The sequence below is a fragment of the Caloenas nicobarica genome, chromosome Z (genome assembly GCF_036013445.1).
Source record: "Caloenas nicobarica isolate bCalNic1 chromosome Z, bCalNic1.hap1, whole genome shotgun sequence".
In the NCBI taxonomy this organism is placed as follows: domain Eukaryota; kingdom Metazoa; phylum Chordata; class Aves; order Columbiformes; family Columbidae; genus Caloenas; species Caloenas nicobarica.
In genome coordinates this window covers 99,443,885-99,458,157 of record NC_088284.1, presented here as the reverse complement: position 1 = coordinate 99,458,157, position 14,273 = coordinate 99,443,885, and the positions used below count along the sequence as shown (strand labels likewise).

General features: G+C 42.3%; 1 protein-coding gene across 1 annotated transcript in view; it reads left to right on the top strand.

Annotated features, from left to right (window-relative positions):
• The first annotated feature begins 475 nt into the window (after positions 1–475).
• Positions 476–14,273, top strand: part of EIF2B3 (eukaryotic translation initiation factor 2B subunit gamma) — a 98,526-nt gene continuing 84,728 nt past the window's right edge. Inside the window, exons 1-3 of the mRNA XM_065656805.1 lie at positions 476–537; positions 753–901; positions 3,532–3,671. Coding sequence (XP_065512877.1) covers positions 754–901; positions 3,532–3,671 — 288 coding nt within the window. The 5' untranslated portion in view covers positions 476–537; position 753. The remainder of the gene's footprint in view (positions 538–752; positions 902–3,531; positions 3,672–14,273) is intronic.

The following is a 14,273-nucleotide window of genomic DNA, read 5'->3' as shown; positions in this document are numbered from 1 at the left end:
CTAGTGCTGCAGCCGTGTGGGCCAGCATGGAGCTACCTGCTGGGTGCCACGCCAGCATGGGGTGCTGCAGGGCGGCAAGCAGGGCGTGCACACAGGGACTGTGGGTGCTGTGCCCTCCGTGGGCATGGTGTGCATAGGGAACATGGCTGCAAGCTGCCCCCCGATGCACCCCACAGGCTGTCCCCCCGCCGTGTACCCGGCAAGCTGCCCCCAATGCACCCCACAGCCTGCTCTGCCCCCTGCCTGCAGCGCCTCCTCCGGCCGCCTGGGGGCGCTGTGCCGCCGAGCCCCTCCCGCGGCCGGGCAGAGATCCATGACTCGGCGCTCCGCAGCCCAGGATCCTTCCTTCGGCTTTCCTCTCGCTGCACTGGCCGGTAGGAGCCGGTCGCAGCGAGGCGAAGAGGGGAATCGAGCCTATCGGCGCTCTGCCCCGCGATCGACCCGCTCGGTTCTCCGCGCGCATGCGTACTGCGCGCCGGCGCCGCCATTGCTGTCCTGTCAGTGAGGCGCTGGGAACCGGTGGCCGCCAGAGCGGAGGTAACGGCGAGGCGGGGGGGGCCCGGCGGCTCTCCACGGGCTGTGAGGGGCGCGGGGGAGGCGGGGAGCCGAGGCACGCCTCTGAGAAGCGCTGGCAGCTGAAGTTGGGCGAAGCTGAGCTGAGCCGGTCTTAGCCCGGCTCGGCTTGGCCTGGTCCGGGCCTGCCCGGTTCTGCCGTGGTTGAGCGAGGCCTTGCCCCTGTACTCCCTCTGCAGCATGGAGTTCCAGGCCGTGGTGATGGCAGCGGGAGGCGGTTCCCGTATGACGGACCTGACCTCCAGCATCCCGAAGCCGCTGCTCCCGGTGGGTAACCGGCCCCTGCTCTGGTACCCGCTGAACCTCCTGGAGCGCGCCGGCTTCGAAGGTGAGGCCCGGCGGTGTCCTGGGGCGGGAGTGGGGACGACATGCTCATCCTGGCCTCTGCGGGCTTCCCGTGGTCACCGTCACCACTCCCGTTTGTCGCCCCTTCTTGTTCTAATGCCTTGTCGCAGGTGCCCTGTTGATAGGAGTGGGTGCCGTAGCAGGACATCTCTACACTGGAGCTGTGCTGTTGGCCTGTGTCACATCCTTTCTTTAACTCCAGGCTGCGGCTCCGGTGCCAGTGACCTCTTCTCCCCTCACCAGTGCTTTTCCTGTCTTTGTGCTTTTCCCAACTTTGGTGTCTTCCCCAATGTTGTTAACTGTGAGTCCCTCATTCATTTGTTTTTCTGAATCATTAATGAGAGTAGTGTGAGAAGTGTGTCGGGTCTCTTGGGGCATCTATTGGTTTGTTGTTTCAGGCCGGCCTGAAGTTCGGCGTTACTTACTTTGTCTGAGGCATGTAGTACTTGTCATTGCAGCGTGGAGCCAGGTGCTGGGTTTTGGACAGAACATTGCAGGGGGAAGTGGCAGACCTGTAGTGCTCACCCTGCTCACCCGTGGGTCTTGTTTCATGGGAGGGTTCAAGTGGTATTTAGTACATGGTGAGGTTCTTTACTATTTTCTGGGATTAGGTTTTTGTTTACCTTTTGAGTGGTGAACCAAACTTTTCCATGGTGTTCCACCTACTACTTATAGAACTTTTTTCTGGCATCTTACTTGGCTCTGTTTTTTCATGTTTGTACTTGTCCTCTGTCTTCCTTCTTCTCTGTTTTTCTTTCTCCTGTGTGACTGTGTGATTATTCTATACTCCATCTCAAGAATATGGCCTTTTTCCTGACTACTTATTTTTTCTGTAGAGATGTAAAGATCAGCTCATGGTTATTCATGTCAACCTCATACTGTTTCAGTGTGAAGGAACAAAAGAAAGAGCAAACTCAAGACTTTGCCTCTATTTTGTTTAATGAAGAAACCCTTAAGAACTTTTTTTGCCTTGGAATTGCTTTTAGCCTGTTGTTAGTTGAAGTCTGCCTTCTGAATGTCTACTTTCTTTGACTGTTCTTCTGTCTTTTTTTTGCTAGGATCATGCTTTTATTCTGTGATGTGGATATAGGGGTAGCTAAAAGCTTGTCTGTAACCAGTCTTGTGCATTGTTTGACTCTTTATAACTATTCAGAAATAACCATTTCCACTTGATGCTCTTGACTGCTAGTAGATGGTGTTATGGTCAGATCTTTCTAATTTCTCACATGCAGCTCTTCAGCTCATCTACCCCCTATGAAAATTTGGATGTACAGGGTTGTATATGCAACTTCAGTAAGGAAACTGCCACCTTCCTGCCCTTCTCTTGCTTCTGCCCCCTGACCAATCTGTATGTTTCTGTGTTAATACTTCGGTGGCATGAATTCTCTCCTTGGATGCTAATTGTAAGTATTACATGAGGCTTTAGTTCCTTATACTTACTCATATTAGTAAGTAGGTGTTCCACAGTCTGATTCACTGCGTCCCTTCTGTTCCAACTGCAAATGCTTCATCTCTACTAATAAATATTAGGAGACGTTTGGCCAGCTCACCAGGTTTATGCTGAAGTGTGGGCTTATGACTTCCACCTGACACCAATTCCTTCTCTATTGGTCACTTTCCCCAATTTAAGATGTGCTTTCAATCTCTTTCTCTAGTTTCTTTAGCTTGGTTTGAATCCAAGTTGGCATCCAGTATGGGAGTGGGAGGGGAGCCCTCCAGTATCTTTGGTACCAAACTGCCACATGATTCTCATGTTTACAGTTCCTTCCTCTTTATTTGGGATGAGTTCAGTTTTGATTGATACAGATTTATTATTAGCATGTTTTCATCCTACCACAGGAGTTTCCTAGGCCGAGGGCTGTGTTATTTCCCACACTTCTCTGTTAAAATTGCACGTGGTGTTGCAATGTTATGGTGTTGGGGTTTTTTTGCAGGGTGACATATTTTAATTTCAGGGTTTGACTCCTGCTTTTCCTTCCAGTTCTTGTGGCTAGGGCGAAAGGTTTCTTGCTGTTTTGTTTTCTCAGTCTTGTCTTTGCAGAGCTTCTGTTCTCACATTGTTAATTTTGGAAAATATGCTTTCATGCCACTGATGACATCCTGCAAATATACATTTACCTTTTTTCTTTTGTAGATGGAATGAGTTTGTTGCTCCACTCTCTTGCCAAACTGGTGCTGAGAAATATTTTAACCACTGTAGTTGGGGGTGTTGTCCACAGAGGATGATGCAGGATCAGTGGGCAAAAGACAAAACTCTGAAGTGTTGGTGACATTAATGCAGGGTCTCATTGGTCTGGTTTAGGTCACTCACTGAAGACAGATGACATTTCTGTTCTGTCTTTCTGACTCATGACACTAGCATGCACTTGTCCCTTTCATAACAGCCCCCCACCCACACAAAGAAAGAGAGATTATTTTCACATTCAGGAGGAGTTTCTCTTTTGCAAAAGTCACTGTTGCCAAAAGGGTTTTCTTTGTTGTAGAACCAAGTCATGTTACTCAAGGATTTTAAAAGTTCTATCAGACTTTCTAAATAAAAAGTGAATGTATTCTGTTTGTGATTAAGATGGTATATTTTTTTGCTTGATTTCATCCCACTTTCCTCTGTCCTAGAGGTCATTGTGATTACAAGGAAGGAAATCCAAAAGATGTTAAACTTGGACACAAAAATGAAGCTGGATTTTGTGTGCATCAGTGACAACATGGACATGGGTACAGCAGATTCACTGAGGCATATTCACCAGAAAATTAAGGTATTACTGTCTTTTATTGAACTTGACTGGAAGACATTTGTTGATGATTTTTTTTTTTTTCATTGCAATTTAAGACCTGTCCCATGTAATGATATTGTGGGTAGCTGAGTTTCCTGATCTTCAGAAGAGTTGAATTTTGGAAAGGTTACCTCATGGGGAAACTCAAACAAAGACTCTAGATGGCTAGGATTGACAGCTGGGAAGGCTGGAGCCGATCCAGGCTGGGCACTGGCTGCTTGTTAGTCAGTGTTAGCTTTCTGGCAGGTTAATTACAAGGTTGTATTTGTTCATACAATTTTTGATACAATGTGCGATAGCCGTTGTCCACACAGTGCTTGGGGAAGTAGTTCTGCACAAATGTTCATCCTCATCCTTGCTTAGGCAATGCACTGATACTTAAGGAAGCTTGTGTTTGGTTCTTGGCCCTGCCACAGGCTCACCTGCGCCACTAGGCAAGTGACTTGCTCTGTGCTTCAGTTTTACGCTATTCCCATGCTTTTGCTGACTTGGTCATATGGTAAGCTCTTCGAGAAACAGTGCCCAAATGTGATAAAGGGGGCTGCTGTTCTAAGAAAAATGCCAGTTTATAGAATTTTAATTTCCAGCGGCACAATTAAAACACTCCCATGTAAAGCAGAAATGCTGCTTGGAGCTCTTACCATGATCTGGGATGGAATTTTTGTTTTGTTATTGTCATACACTGAATCTTTCTTGTTTGTTCCCTGTCTGTTTAGGCCATCTTAGCCAAATCGGCTGTTTAAATAAAGGTCACAACAGAACATCAATGGACTGTTTAAGTCCTGAGGTGTCTTTTTGTCTCTTTTTGAAGGTAATGAACTGCAGTATAACAGACTGTGTGTTCCCAAGAGAAAGACTCCAGTTGAGGCAAGATGAAACTTTCAGGCAAATATGGGTGTCTGGGTGGCGCAATGAGAGAGATTCTGCATGGGATTAATGCACAAACTAGAATAATTTAGGGGGCAAAGAGAAGATATAAAGAGGAAAAGCAAATCAGCAAAATCAGGTTAACTCAACTAAATGTTCCTGTCATGTGGAGAACCGCAATCAATCATAACTCAGTTTGGCAGTATTTTTTAAATATGTGCGTGCAAGTAAGGAAATATTTGTGCTCTGCAAATTGTGACCCCAGCCTTAACAGTTTTATTTCCTGATCAGAGCAATCAGTCTGGCTGTCCCTCTCTTTGGTAATCCAGGCAAGTTTGCTTAGGGGGAGGCCTGAGAGACAGCAGTAGAGCATGTGGGGTAAGAAAATAGGCTGTGTCTTCAGAGGCAGATGTTTCATTTATTTTTCAGAAAAAAAAAGGCTTAGAAAAGTTGAAAAACACACAACTTCTCCTCGGTCAGCTGCTGTGTATGAACGGCAGCAATTGCTCCTGCCCTTTTTATTCCATGTCTTGCTTGCCTGGCCAGAAAGGACAAAGTCGTCTCTTATTTGAAATAAGCCTATACCAAGTTCTTGAGCAGATTGCCGCACTGTGTATTTTGGAGTCATTCCTCTAGTAAATGCATACCACTGGTACACCTCTTACAGGGTATGCCCTCTCCCGTGAGGGAACTACCCTGTAGAGGTGGCTGAAAAGCTGCTGTATATTGGCTACGTCTATGGTGTAGCAGGAGAGGGATCTCGCTGAAGAATGCGTTTCTCTGGTGAAAACAGCTGCTGTTTGTGGCCATAATTTGCTGGCAGGCTTTTTGCAACCCATGCCAAAAGTCTGATGAGGAGTTTAAACTGGTTGCTGAAACTTCTGTTTGTCACAAATCGAGTTAGTTGCCCACAGACAGAAGACCAAGTACGCTCAATAAAAGCAAGGTAACGTAGCACAATATGGACACCTTGGCTGTGTGCAATGCAAGCAACATGGAATAAAGCCAAGATTATAAATGCACAGCAAGAAATACAACTAAGTCTAGTTGAACTGCTGATCACAAATTCTGGGATGTTCATAAATATTGAACCGGTCTAAAGCATAAAATCTCATGACTTGCTGCCTTCTCTGACATTTGATGGAGGGAGTTCCACCAGCACAGCATTGCTGCTTGCTGTGCCTTTTTGTTGTGTTGCACCTTGGCTAACGAAGCTCGATACTTTAAATATTATTGTCAATATCAGAGTTACAGAGTTGCATGCAGTAGTAGCATGAGAATACATACCTGCAAAGCCTGTAGTACTGAGGGAAGGTAGTTCGCGTTGTTGTTTTATTGCTTTTTGGTGCTGGCTTTTTTGGGGCAGGTAAGACTGACTGTCTTGGTTCACAAGCAACTGACTCTACCAGTCTTACTCTTACTTGGTTGTTCAGAAATACATGAGAGAAAAGGAAACCTGTTCAAGTTTTTGTTTGCTGTTCGCCCACTCTATACACAGAGGATTTTTTTTGACATCTTCAGGAGTTGGTACAGTAGGTGCGTGCTCTTTGCTCTACTGGAACTCTTGTTATTTTTGGCTGTGTCAGCCTACATCTGATTGACAAGGTAGCAGCTTCTTTAGGGTTTTATGTTCATTACAAGTCTGAATGTATCTTTTTCTTGGAACCTTCACTCAGTAACGTTACTATGCTAAACTTGATTCATAGACGGACCTGCTTGAGAAGTAATGAACAACAGACAACTTGGTCCCCTAACTTCCACTTTCTTGGTTCCTAGGCCTGGGTGTCAGTCTGGCCTGTTCATTACCAGTAGTGCTTTAACTGACTTGTGTGTTGGTTATTTGATTTGTTTTTATTTAAACATTCGATTCTGGGGTCTGAATAGCTAACACCATTAAATGGTTTGTCTTCACAACTCTACAACTGAGAACTGAGGCTTAACGAGATGAAGTAATTTACCTAGGATCATTAAAGAGATTCATAACAGTCCTGGAAACTAGACATGTGGCTCAAATCTCTCATGGCTTCGTACGTAAGATCATCTTCCTATACTGTGTGCATATCGCGTACTCTGTTTCCTCACCTTGAAAAAGCCAGCAGGACGAGAAATTAAACACAATTTGAAGCTGTTTTAAGTGCAAACTACCGAAATAGAAACGTCAGTAGAGCTGCAGTCTAATTTCTGAATCATGACTGTTGTAGTTTTTTCAGTGTGTGCTGGATTACTACTTTAAAAAGGTCCTCAATTTGGGTATGTGTCAGTCTAAATGTGAGTAACTGAAAAATCATTTTGCAGCATATGAAGTAGAAATTGATGGGGTTTTTTTTTCATGTTCATATTATTTTTTGTTTGGGTAATATAACACTTTTCAATGTTTTGCACTAAGTCCAGCAATTATGTTGTCAAAAAGCAAAAAGTGGGTATAGGAGTTACTCATTTATTTCTTCAATATTTTGTTTCATACAGGGATGTGACAACTATTGATCAGATCTTTTAATTAGTCTCCTCTGGACAATCCCAGCATTTCCCTAGAATGCTGTTGATTTCAGAATCCTGCTGTAGTCTGTGTGCCTTATGGCAGTTTCCATGGCTATCATTTTAATGTCCAGTCTTCGTTTCTTGATATACTTTTAATATCGCTGTCAGTTTTGTTCTTTTGGCTCTTTAAGTTCCCGGTTTTCTGCTCATCTTTTGCAGGACTGGTAATGAATGGCTTTTTAAAATACAAAAGTGAAGCTGCAAAGGTTTAATTCTTTTCTCATTTATGTATAGGATCAGAAATGGTAGAACATGGACTTCGTAGCCTCAGAGTTGATGGTACAATAATGCTCTTGTTGACACTGCAACTCTACTACCATAGAGATGTTTACAGGTTTCTGTCACCTCGTGATCTGTGCTGGTGAGACAGATCTCTGTCACTTTGTGATTTAGCCTAAACAGAGAAACAAGCCAGCCTTCCATGCCTGTAGGTTTGGATTGATGACCTTCTGTGGTCGTCAAGAGTGAAGAGAGCTCACCTATTCCAGATGGGGCCTTGGCAAGAGCATGGTATAAAGAGGAATTTAAGGTCTTTTGGAAAATGGTGCTCTGCGTCTGCAGCTGAGGAAACTCATTACAGGAACATAGATTTTATTTATTTATTTTAAATGCCTTCTGACTTAAATTTTCTTTCGATTGTTCCCACATGCAATTATAATAGAGTAATTCTCAAGTGATTTACTTAGTGAAAACTTCAGTACTTTTTGAGTTATTGCCTTACCTGCAGCATGGAAGTAAGACAAGTCCAGCAAGACTTAAAGGACACAAAAAGAGGCACTACCATGGATTTTTTCAGCTGAGTGCCTGTCAGTGTTTGAAAAGCCATGCAAAGTGGTGGAAAAAACTTTTTACTAAACCTCTTGAAGACAACAAAGGGCTATGATAAACCAAGCAACTTTGATGGATTGTAACAAGCAATGAATCAAGCAGCTATATCTCTAGGTTCCGAATCTATAAAACAGTACTGTCACACAATTTATTAAATCCAGTATCTTTATGTTGAACTTTTAAAATATTGCTGTATGCTCATGTCTGTTTTCAAGAATCATTGTTAATAATTACTTCGAAACTTCAGAAAATTATTTTTATGGATTAAATAATAAAGTCAGCACTCTCTAAGTCCAATAGGTAAATTCCACCTCATCCAATGTACACCAGTAAACACAGACTGTAAGCTCTTTAGGGCACAGTCTATGCTTGCTTTTGTCTCTGAAGGGCATATGTTTTAGTCTCCTGCTTTGGCTGGAGCCACATTGCTATTGTCTTAATCTATTATTTATATTAAAGAATATTCCTGACCTGTCAGGCAGTGCTTGAAATAAAAAAAAAATTAGTTGGCATAGGTGTAAAAAAATTATTTTTGTGTGAAATGTAAATCAAACTCTCTCCTTCATGAAATCTCATATTCCGCATCCATTTTTTTCTTCTGTTACTTTCTAATTCTACTCTTTTAAGATATCTTTCCTACTTTATGAATCACTTAGGCTGTTACTGGTCATGTTTCATCCATTACAGGCATGGGAGGCACACAGCCTTTGCACACTTTACTAAGGAGCCTGTAGAATTTGTAAGGGCAAAGAAATAACTTGCTTTCTTACGAGTCAGATTCTCTAAAGGGTAAACTTTCATTAGGGACAAATGAACAAACAATTTGGATGTCAGCATGGCTTAATCTAGCCCTGAGCATGAACAACTGAATACCTCTTCCACAGATGATGGGAAAACTAAACTTCCTCTGGATTTGTCTTTGTTTTTTCCTCACATATGGTGCTGCAAGATTAAGGGGTTTTAAAATGAGAGCAGTCTTTGACATTTTTAGTAAAACAGTGTGTTCAGTGTGCTGCTGTAAACTAAGGCTCATGTTACAGGTGTGACAGCAGGTGCTAAGGTATAATTTGATAACTTCCACCTTCCTGGTTTTATTTACTTTTATTTAGCATTTGAAGCTTCCTAACTGCCCAGAGCGGTGTGGAACAGGGTCTCTGTAAGAGGTGTGGTTTTTCTTCTTTTAAAATCATGTATAATGGCTTTCTCCTATATCACTAGTCCTTGTTTCTGGTTTTTGTTGGTAAGCAGTACTGGCTAGAGCATTCAGATGAGTTCAATCTGAATAATAGGGAAATTAGTAAGACTCTTGACAGTTGCAGTGCTGATATCTGATTTGCTTTCTATAATAGCAAGAGAAGAGATGTGAGTGCTGTGTGCTGCATGCCATGGTAGGAGATGATGTAGTTTTATTTTATAGGCAGCTCATCTTTCAGTGGTGATTTTTTTTTTTCCTAGAATTGTGGGTAGTAGCCTGCCTTCTTAAAAGTTAACTTATTTTAACGTCTTTTGAAATTTTATGTTATGGAAATCCCCGGCTTACTTAGGGAGGCTTTTCTTCTGTAGCTGGTGTTAGTGGACACATTTGTTTCAAGTCATAATGTAAAGTCTTCTGGCATGTCCATTGGGGCTTTTTAGTGGGGTTATTCCCTCCAATATGTTGCTCTGTGACTTCTTCAGTCCAGATTTATGTCTTCATTTGTTTGACTTCTGCTACTATTCTTAAAGGCCTTCTCTTGGTAGTTTAGTAGATTATTCACAGGACCAGTATGCAAAATATATGTGCCATGACCTGCCGTGTTATAGAACAGTAATAGTGTCAAGGCTTTGGTTGGTAACACAGAACTCAGGATTTTGGAGATTAGTAGCAAGAAATTGTGATAGGATCTAGAAGCCCAAGAGTAAATAGTAACGTCTTGGAATGTACCAGCTGAAATAGGGTGTTGGTGAGCAGCCACTGTGATGGAGGTGGGAAAGGTAAATGCAAGACTAGTATGTATTATATCAGGTAAAGTGTTTTGTTGGGGTTTTTTGTTTGGTTGTTTGGGTTTTTGTCTTTTTTTTTTTTTAATTTTAGAGATGAGAAATTAAGTCTATTCCTTAAGGTAATGGGAAGACTTTTTGCTTGAAACACTGCACAGGTGTTGTCATGGTCCATTTGGTGATGGACTCGTGATGTTCGTTTACCTTGATCTCGAAGTGCAAAATTAAGGCAACCAAAATGCCAAGGGGTTATAATTCAAGCAAACAGTGTTATTTTATTATTTTGCCCATAAAGTGGCACGCGATAGAGAAAGTGGAGAAAAAGGAAAGAAAAAGAAAAGGGGGAAAGAGGGTTGGCTACCACCAACAAGTCCCAAAGGCGTCCCTGTGGTCTCAGGCCCCGTAAGCAGCGTCCTGCCGGGTCTCCATCATGATCCTTTGGTAGGGAGATCTCAGTGATGTTCATTTGGGAATCATCTTTTCTCCAAGTCCCTGATGGCGATGTTCAGGCAAATACTGTTCTTCGGACCGACTCCTACAGATGTGGAACTCAAATGCATCAAATGCAGAACAAACACTAGACAAGGAAATAAGGTGTTCAGAGCAGAATATAATTTGGTTTAAATTTGCTTTGGGAAAGCATAGGCTGAAACTTGCAGAATGGTTTTAATCAGAGCAGAAAAAGATTTCAAAACAGTCTTCCAGAAGGAGTAATCAAGACAAAAATCCCCTAACTTCATACTGGAGTGAGAAGCTCCTTTTGTTGTGTGGCTTGTTTTCTTTTGTTGTTGTTGGTTGGTTTGTTCGGAGCTTTTTTAAAAATAAATTAAGTAATGTGATACCTAGAATGGCAGGAGGCTAAATTCTGCATTGGGAAACCTCTTTGAGAACTGTATTTTTGTGACCTGCTGCTCATACCATTCATCAAACTGCTGCAGACCTTTTTGTGGGTTGTAAATTATCATTGACGGGGGCGGGGAGGGGGAAGGCGGGGAGTGTCACTGTATTTTACAAATGAATTCCTCTGAAATTTAGGCATCTCTAATATTTGACCGTTTTGTTGTTTGTGCCAAATTCTACCAGACCCAGACAGCTGCTGGCTGGTGCTGCCTCCCAGGCTGGGTCCTCTCCAGGCAGCATTTTGAGAAACCTGGTTAAATCGTGAATCTGTGTTTCAGGCTGAAACAGGAGGTAGATTGTGGGTGCCTGGATCAAGCATTTGTCTTCACCGAGTCTATATTATTTTCATCTTCTGTTAAGCATTTTTCTCCCTTGTGTCACTCAGCTATACTCCAGCCAATGATTAAAATGTGATGTTCCAGCAGAGTAACAGCAATGGAACAATTTCACATTTTCCTTCCTTGATGAGCCCTTAGTTGTGTTAATGGAAGCCCTGACTAATATGGTGTGACTTAATCAGCATGTCTTCTGCTGCTATCACTGGTGAGTGCTTGCATATGAAATGTTTCGTCTCAGGTGGTCCACCTCATTTTCTCAGTTTTAAGAAGAAAGATTTGAAAGGAATACAGCTCTTAAAAAGCAAAGCAAAACAAACCCTAAAAAGCTACCAAAAAGAAGAAGGAAAAACCAACTTTCTTTGAACAAATAAACAAAGATTGAAACTCCAGATTCTCTTGGTATGTGCATCTTTGGGAGCCATGTTGTGGAAAGTGTGATGTCACGGTGGTGGTCTGTGTGCTGCTGAGGGTCACTGATCCGTGGAGCCTTGGACGGCATGGCTAAGCGCTTCGCTTCCTCTGTTGAAAAATCTCCTCTCCAAACACATGATGTAAGTAAGCTTGCTGTAACGGCTGGAAGTGGAATCTGAATCTTTTTGGTACAGCTCAGTAGAGTTTGGTGAGCATGGAAAGAAAAACTTCGGTCCTTGTAATATATAGTTTTGTATTTTTTGTGCTGTCAGTGGAAATTTAAAAAAAACCAAGTGAAATTCATTTGTAAGAGACAAGGTCTCTCTCCGTGAAAGACTTAATTAAATATTCTGTTAATCTATTTTTAAAACAATAAAATTAATTTCATCAGGTTTTTTCAGCAGACGTGGTGGAAAATACTGTTTACTTGAGTGTTTAAAATGCAAATAAAAGCTGCTGTCTTTTTTTTTTTTTTTAATTCCACCTTTCACCATGTTGTTAGTGATGCATTGGAAAAAAAGGTGTATCGGATGGCAGTTCACAGGGTCTGTAACTTATTGTTTCCTTCTCTGCCTCTGATTGAAAGCTGCCACCATTGAGACACTAGGCAAAATTAATTGTGGATTGCATGCCCAAGGTCCATTTGCAAGGCCCAGCTGATTGCCTGAGTAGGCAGCAGCTCTGCTGGCAGGCGATGGTGCTGGTGATGTTGCTGGAAAGATACAGCGCTGCCTGACTGTGTGTTTGATGAATGTGTTCAGGACTTTGATCTTTATTTTTCCTGGCAGGGTAAGAGTTAGAGAATTCAACAGTTGTTGGCTGCTTGTTTTTGATTTTTTTTTTTAAGTTAGTCAGCTTTAGAAGAATGTAGCTAATTAAATTAATCATTTTGCTGCCAGGCTTTACTATGTATCAGGGTTAAAACACCGGAAGTTTGAATGAGGCAATTAGCTCTGGAGCGTAGGATCAGGAGTGGTTATTAGAGCATTTGCTATTCTGCAAGTTGTTGGCTAAAGAGGATGTCTTCCATTATACACGCAGGCAAAAAACCACATGAAGACCTCAGGTGTTCTGCAAGAAGAGTTGTTGACAGACCTGAGATACCGGTCAATTTTAGCCGTTGCATCTCCCACTGTGTGTCCTTATCCTTTTCATGCTGGTGGCAGCTCGAGGCCTGTGCTCATTATGTTAACCAATACCTCTTGTTTCGGTGTAATAGTTGATTGTCAGCATTTCTCCTGGATTACAGTATATGTTTTCATTTAGACCCTATGTGGTTTCTGATGAATTACACAAATTCAGCCTATTCTAGCTGCAGACATAGTAAGCTCTTTGCACATGTATGTAGTTGATGTAGTTTGTTTAAAAACACCAGGTAAAAATCTTTTCCTGTTTTGCGTTAGCTACTACTAATTTTATTTTTTTGCGAGTGAAATTATTTTGTAAATCATCTTTAATTTTCTCTGTTTGAAGTATATACAGTCTTGTGTAAATAACTTGCTGTGCTATGTGTTGAGGGAAAATTACAAGTTTAGTGAAAGTAATATCAAAAAACATTTTGCATTTTTTCCTTAATAACATTTTCATGGGCACATGAAGGCAAAGAAGAGTTAAATGTCCATTATTATCATCATCGCCTTTTGTCAGGCATAGGTAACCTTTTACATTAATAAGTCAATCTCGAGTTTATAGTTTTCAAAATCATTCTATGATGAATGTTCAAAGAAGTGCAAAGTCTGTGTGAAATGAATTTGTGCATCTTATTTCCAAAGACAGAGTAAAGTAATAAGAGTGTGGGGGGTAAAAAGTCAGTGTCCTCCAGCTGCTGCCTTTCCTTGGTGTTGTCAGTGGAGAGGCCAAAGCCCTGTGGTGTGTGTGAGCCTTAAAAACAAAACTGTCCCCATGCCTGGCAGAGGGTGTGAAGGGTGGTGTGAAGACATCACTGATGTCAGTGTCAGCCTGGACTCCATGGAGCAGGAGCTGGGTAGGGATCTCTTTGGTGTTCCTGGATAATGTTCTTGTTTTAAATGTTAAGTCACTATCTAGTCTGATGTTTTAATAAGTTTGGGCTTGTAATTGGCAATGTCCTTGGCCTTTCCCCATGAGACCCAAGGCCTCCCTGGCTTTGTGTAGGGTGAGACTTGCAAGGAGGCATTCACTGATTATTTGCACTTTTTTTTTGGAATAACATTCATTCCCTGCTGTCTGAAGCCTTTCTGCTTTGTTTCTAGCCTGCATGATTTCAACTTTTCTATTTTTTCCATGTTTGGATCTTAGCAGCCCTTCCCTCACTGGAAGCTGGGGCATTTCAAGGCAAATTTTGGGCTGTACAGCTGTCACGGTTGCGCTGTCACAGGTGACAGTCCTTTGTGAGTATTCATCCTTTGAAACAGAAAATGGAATTGTTTAGATCAAATGTAATTGTATGTGTTGGCCTAAGTACATAGATCCAGGTATGGGGGAGTGTGGGAGGGAGCAGATGCCAAACGTCAGCCTGGGGAGTTACTGTGCTAGAGAGAGTTTTTCCCTGGCTTTGCAGCCTGGTACGGTAGTGTAACGTTAGTAATAGAAAGCGGTACTGTGAAGAGCACAGGATGTCCCAGAGCTGGTCCCTTTGCTCAGCATTGTTGAAAGCCATGGTGAAGATCAATGGACTTGTAGGATGTTGGAATTTAATTTTGCATTTTTGTCATGTTATGTTCTACAGGAAAAAACACTAGAA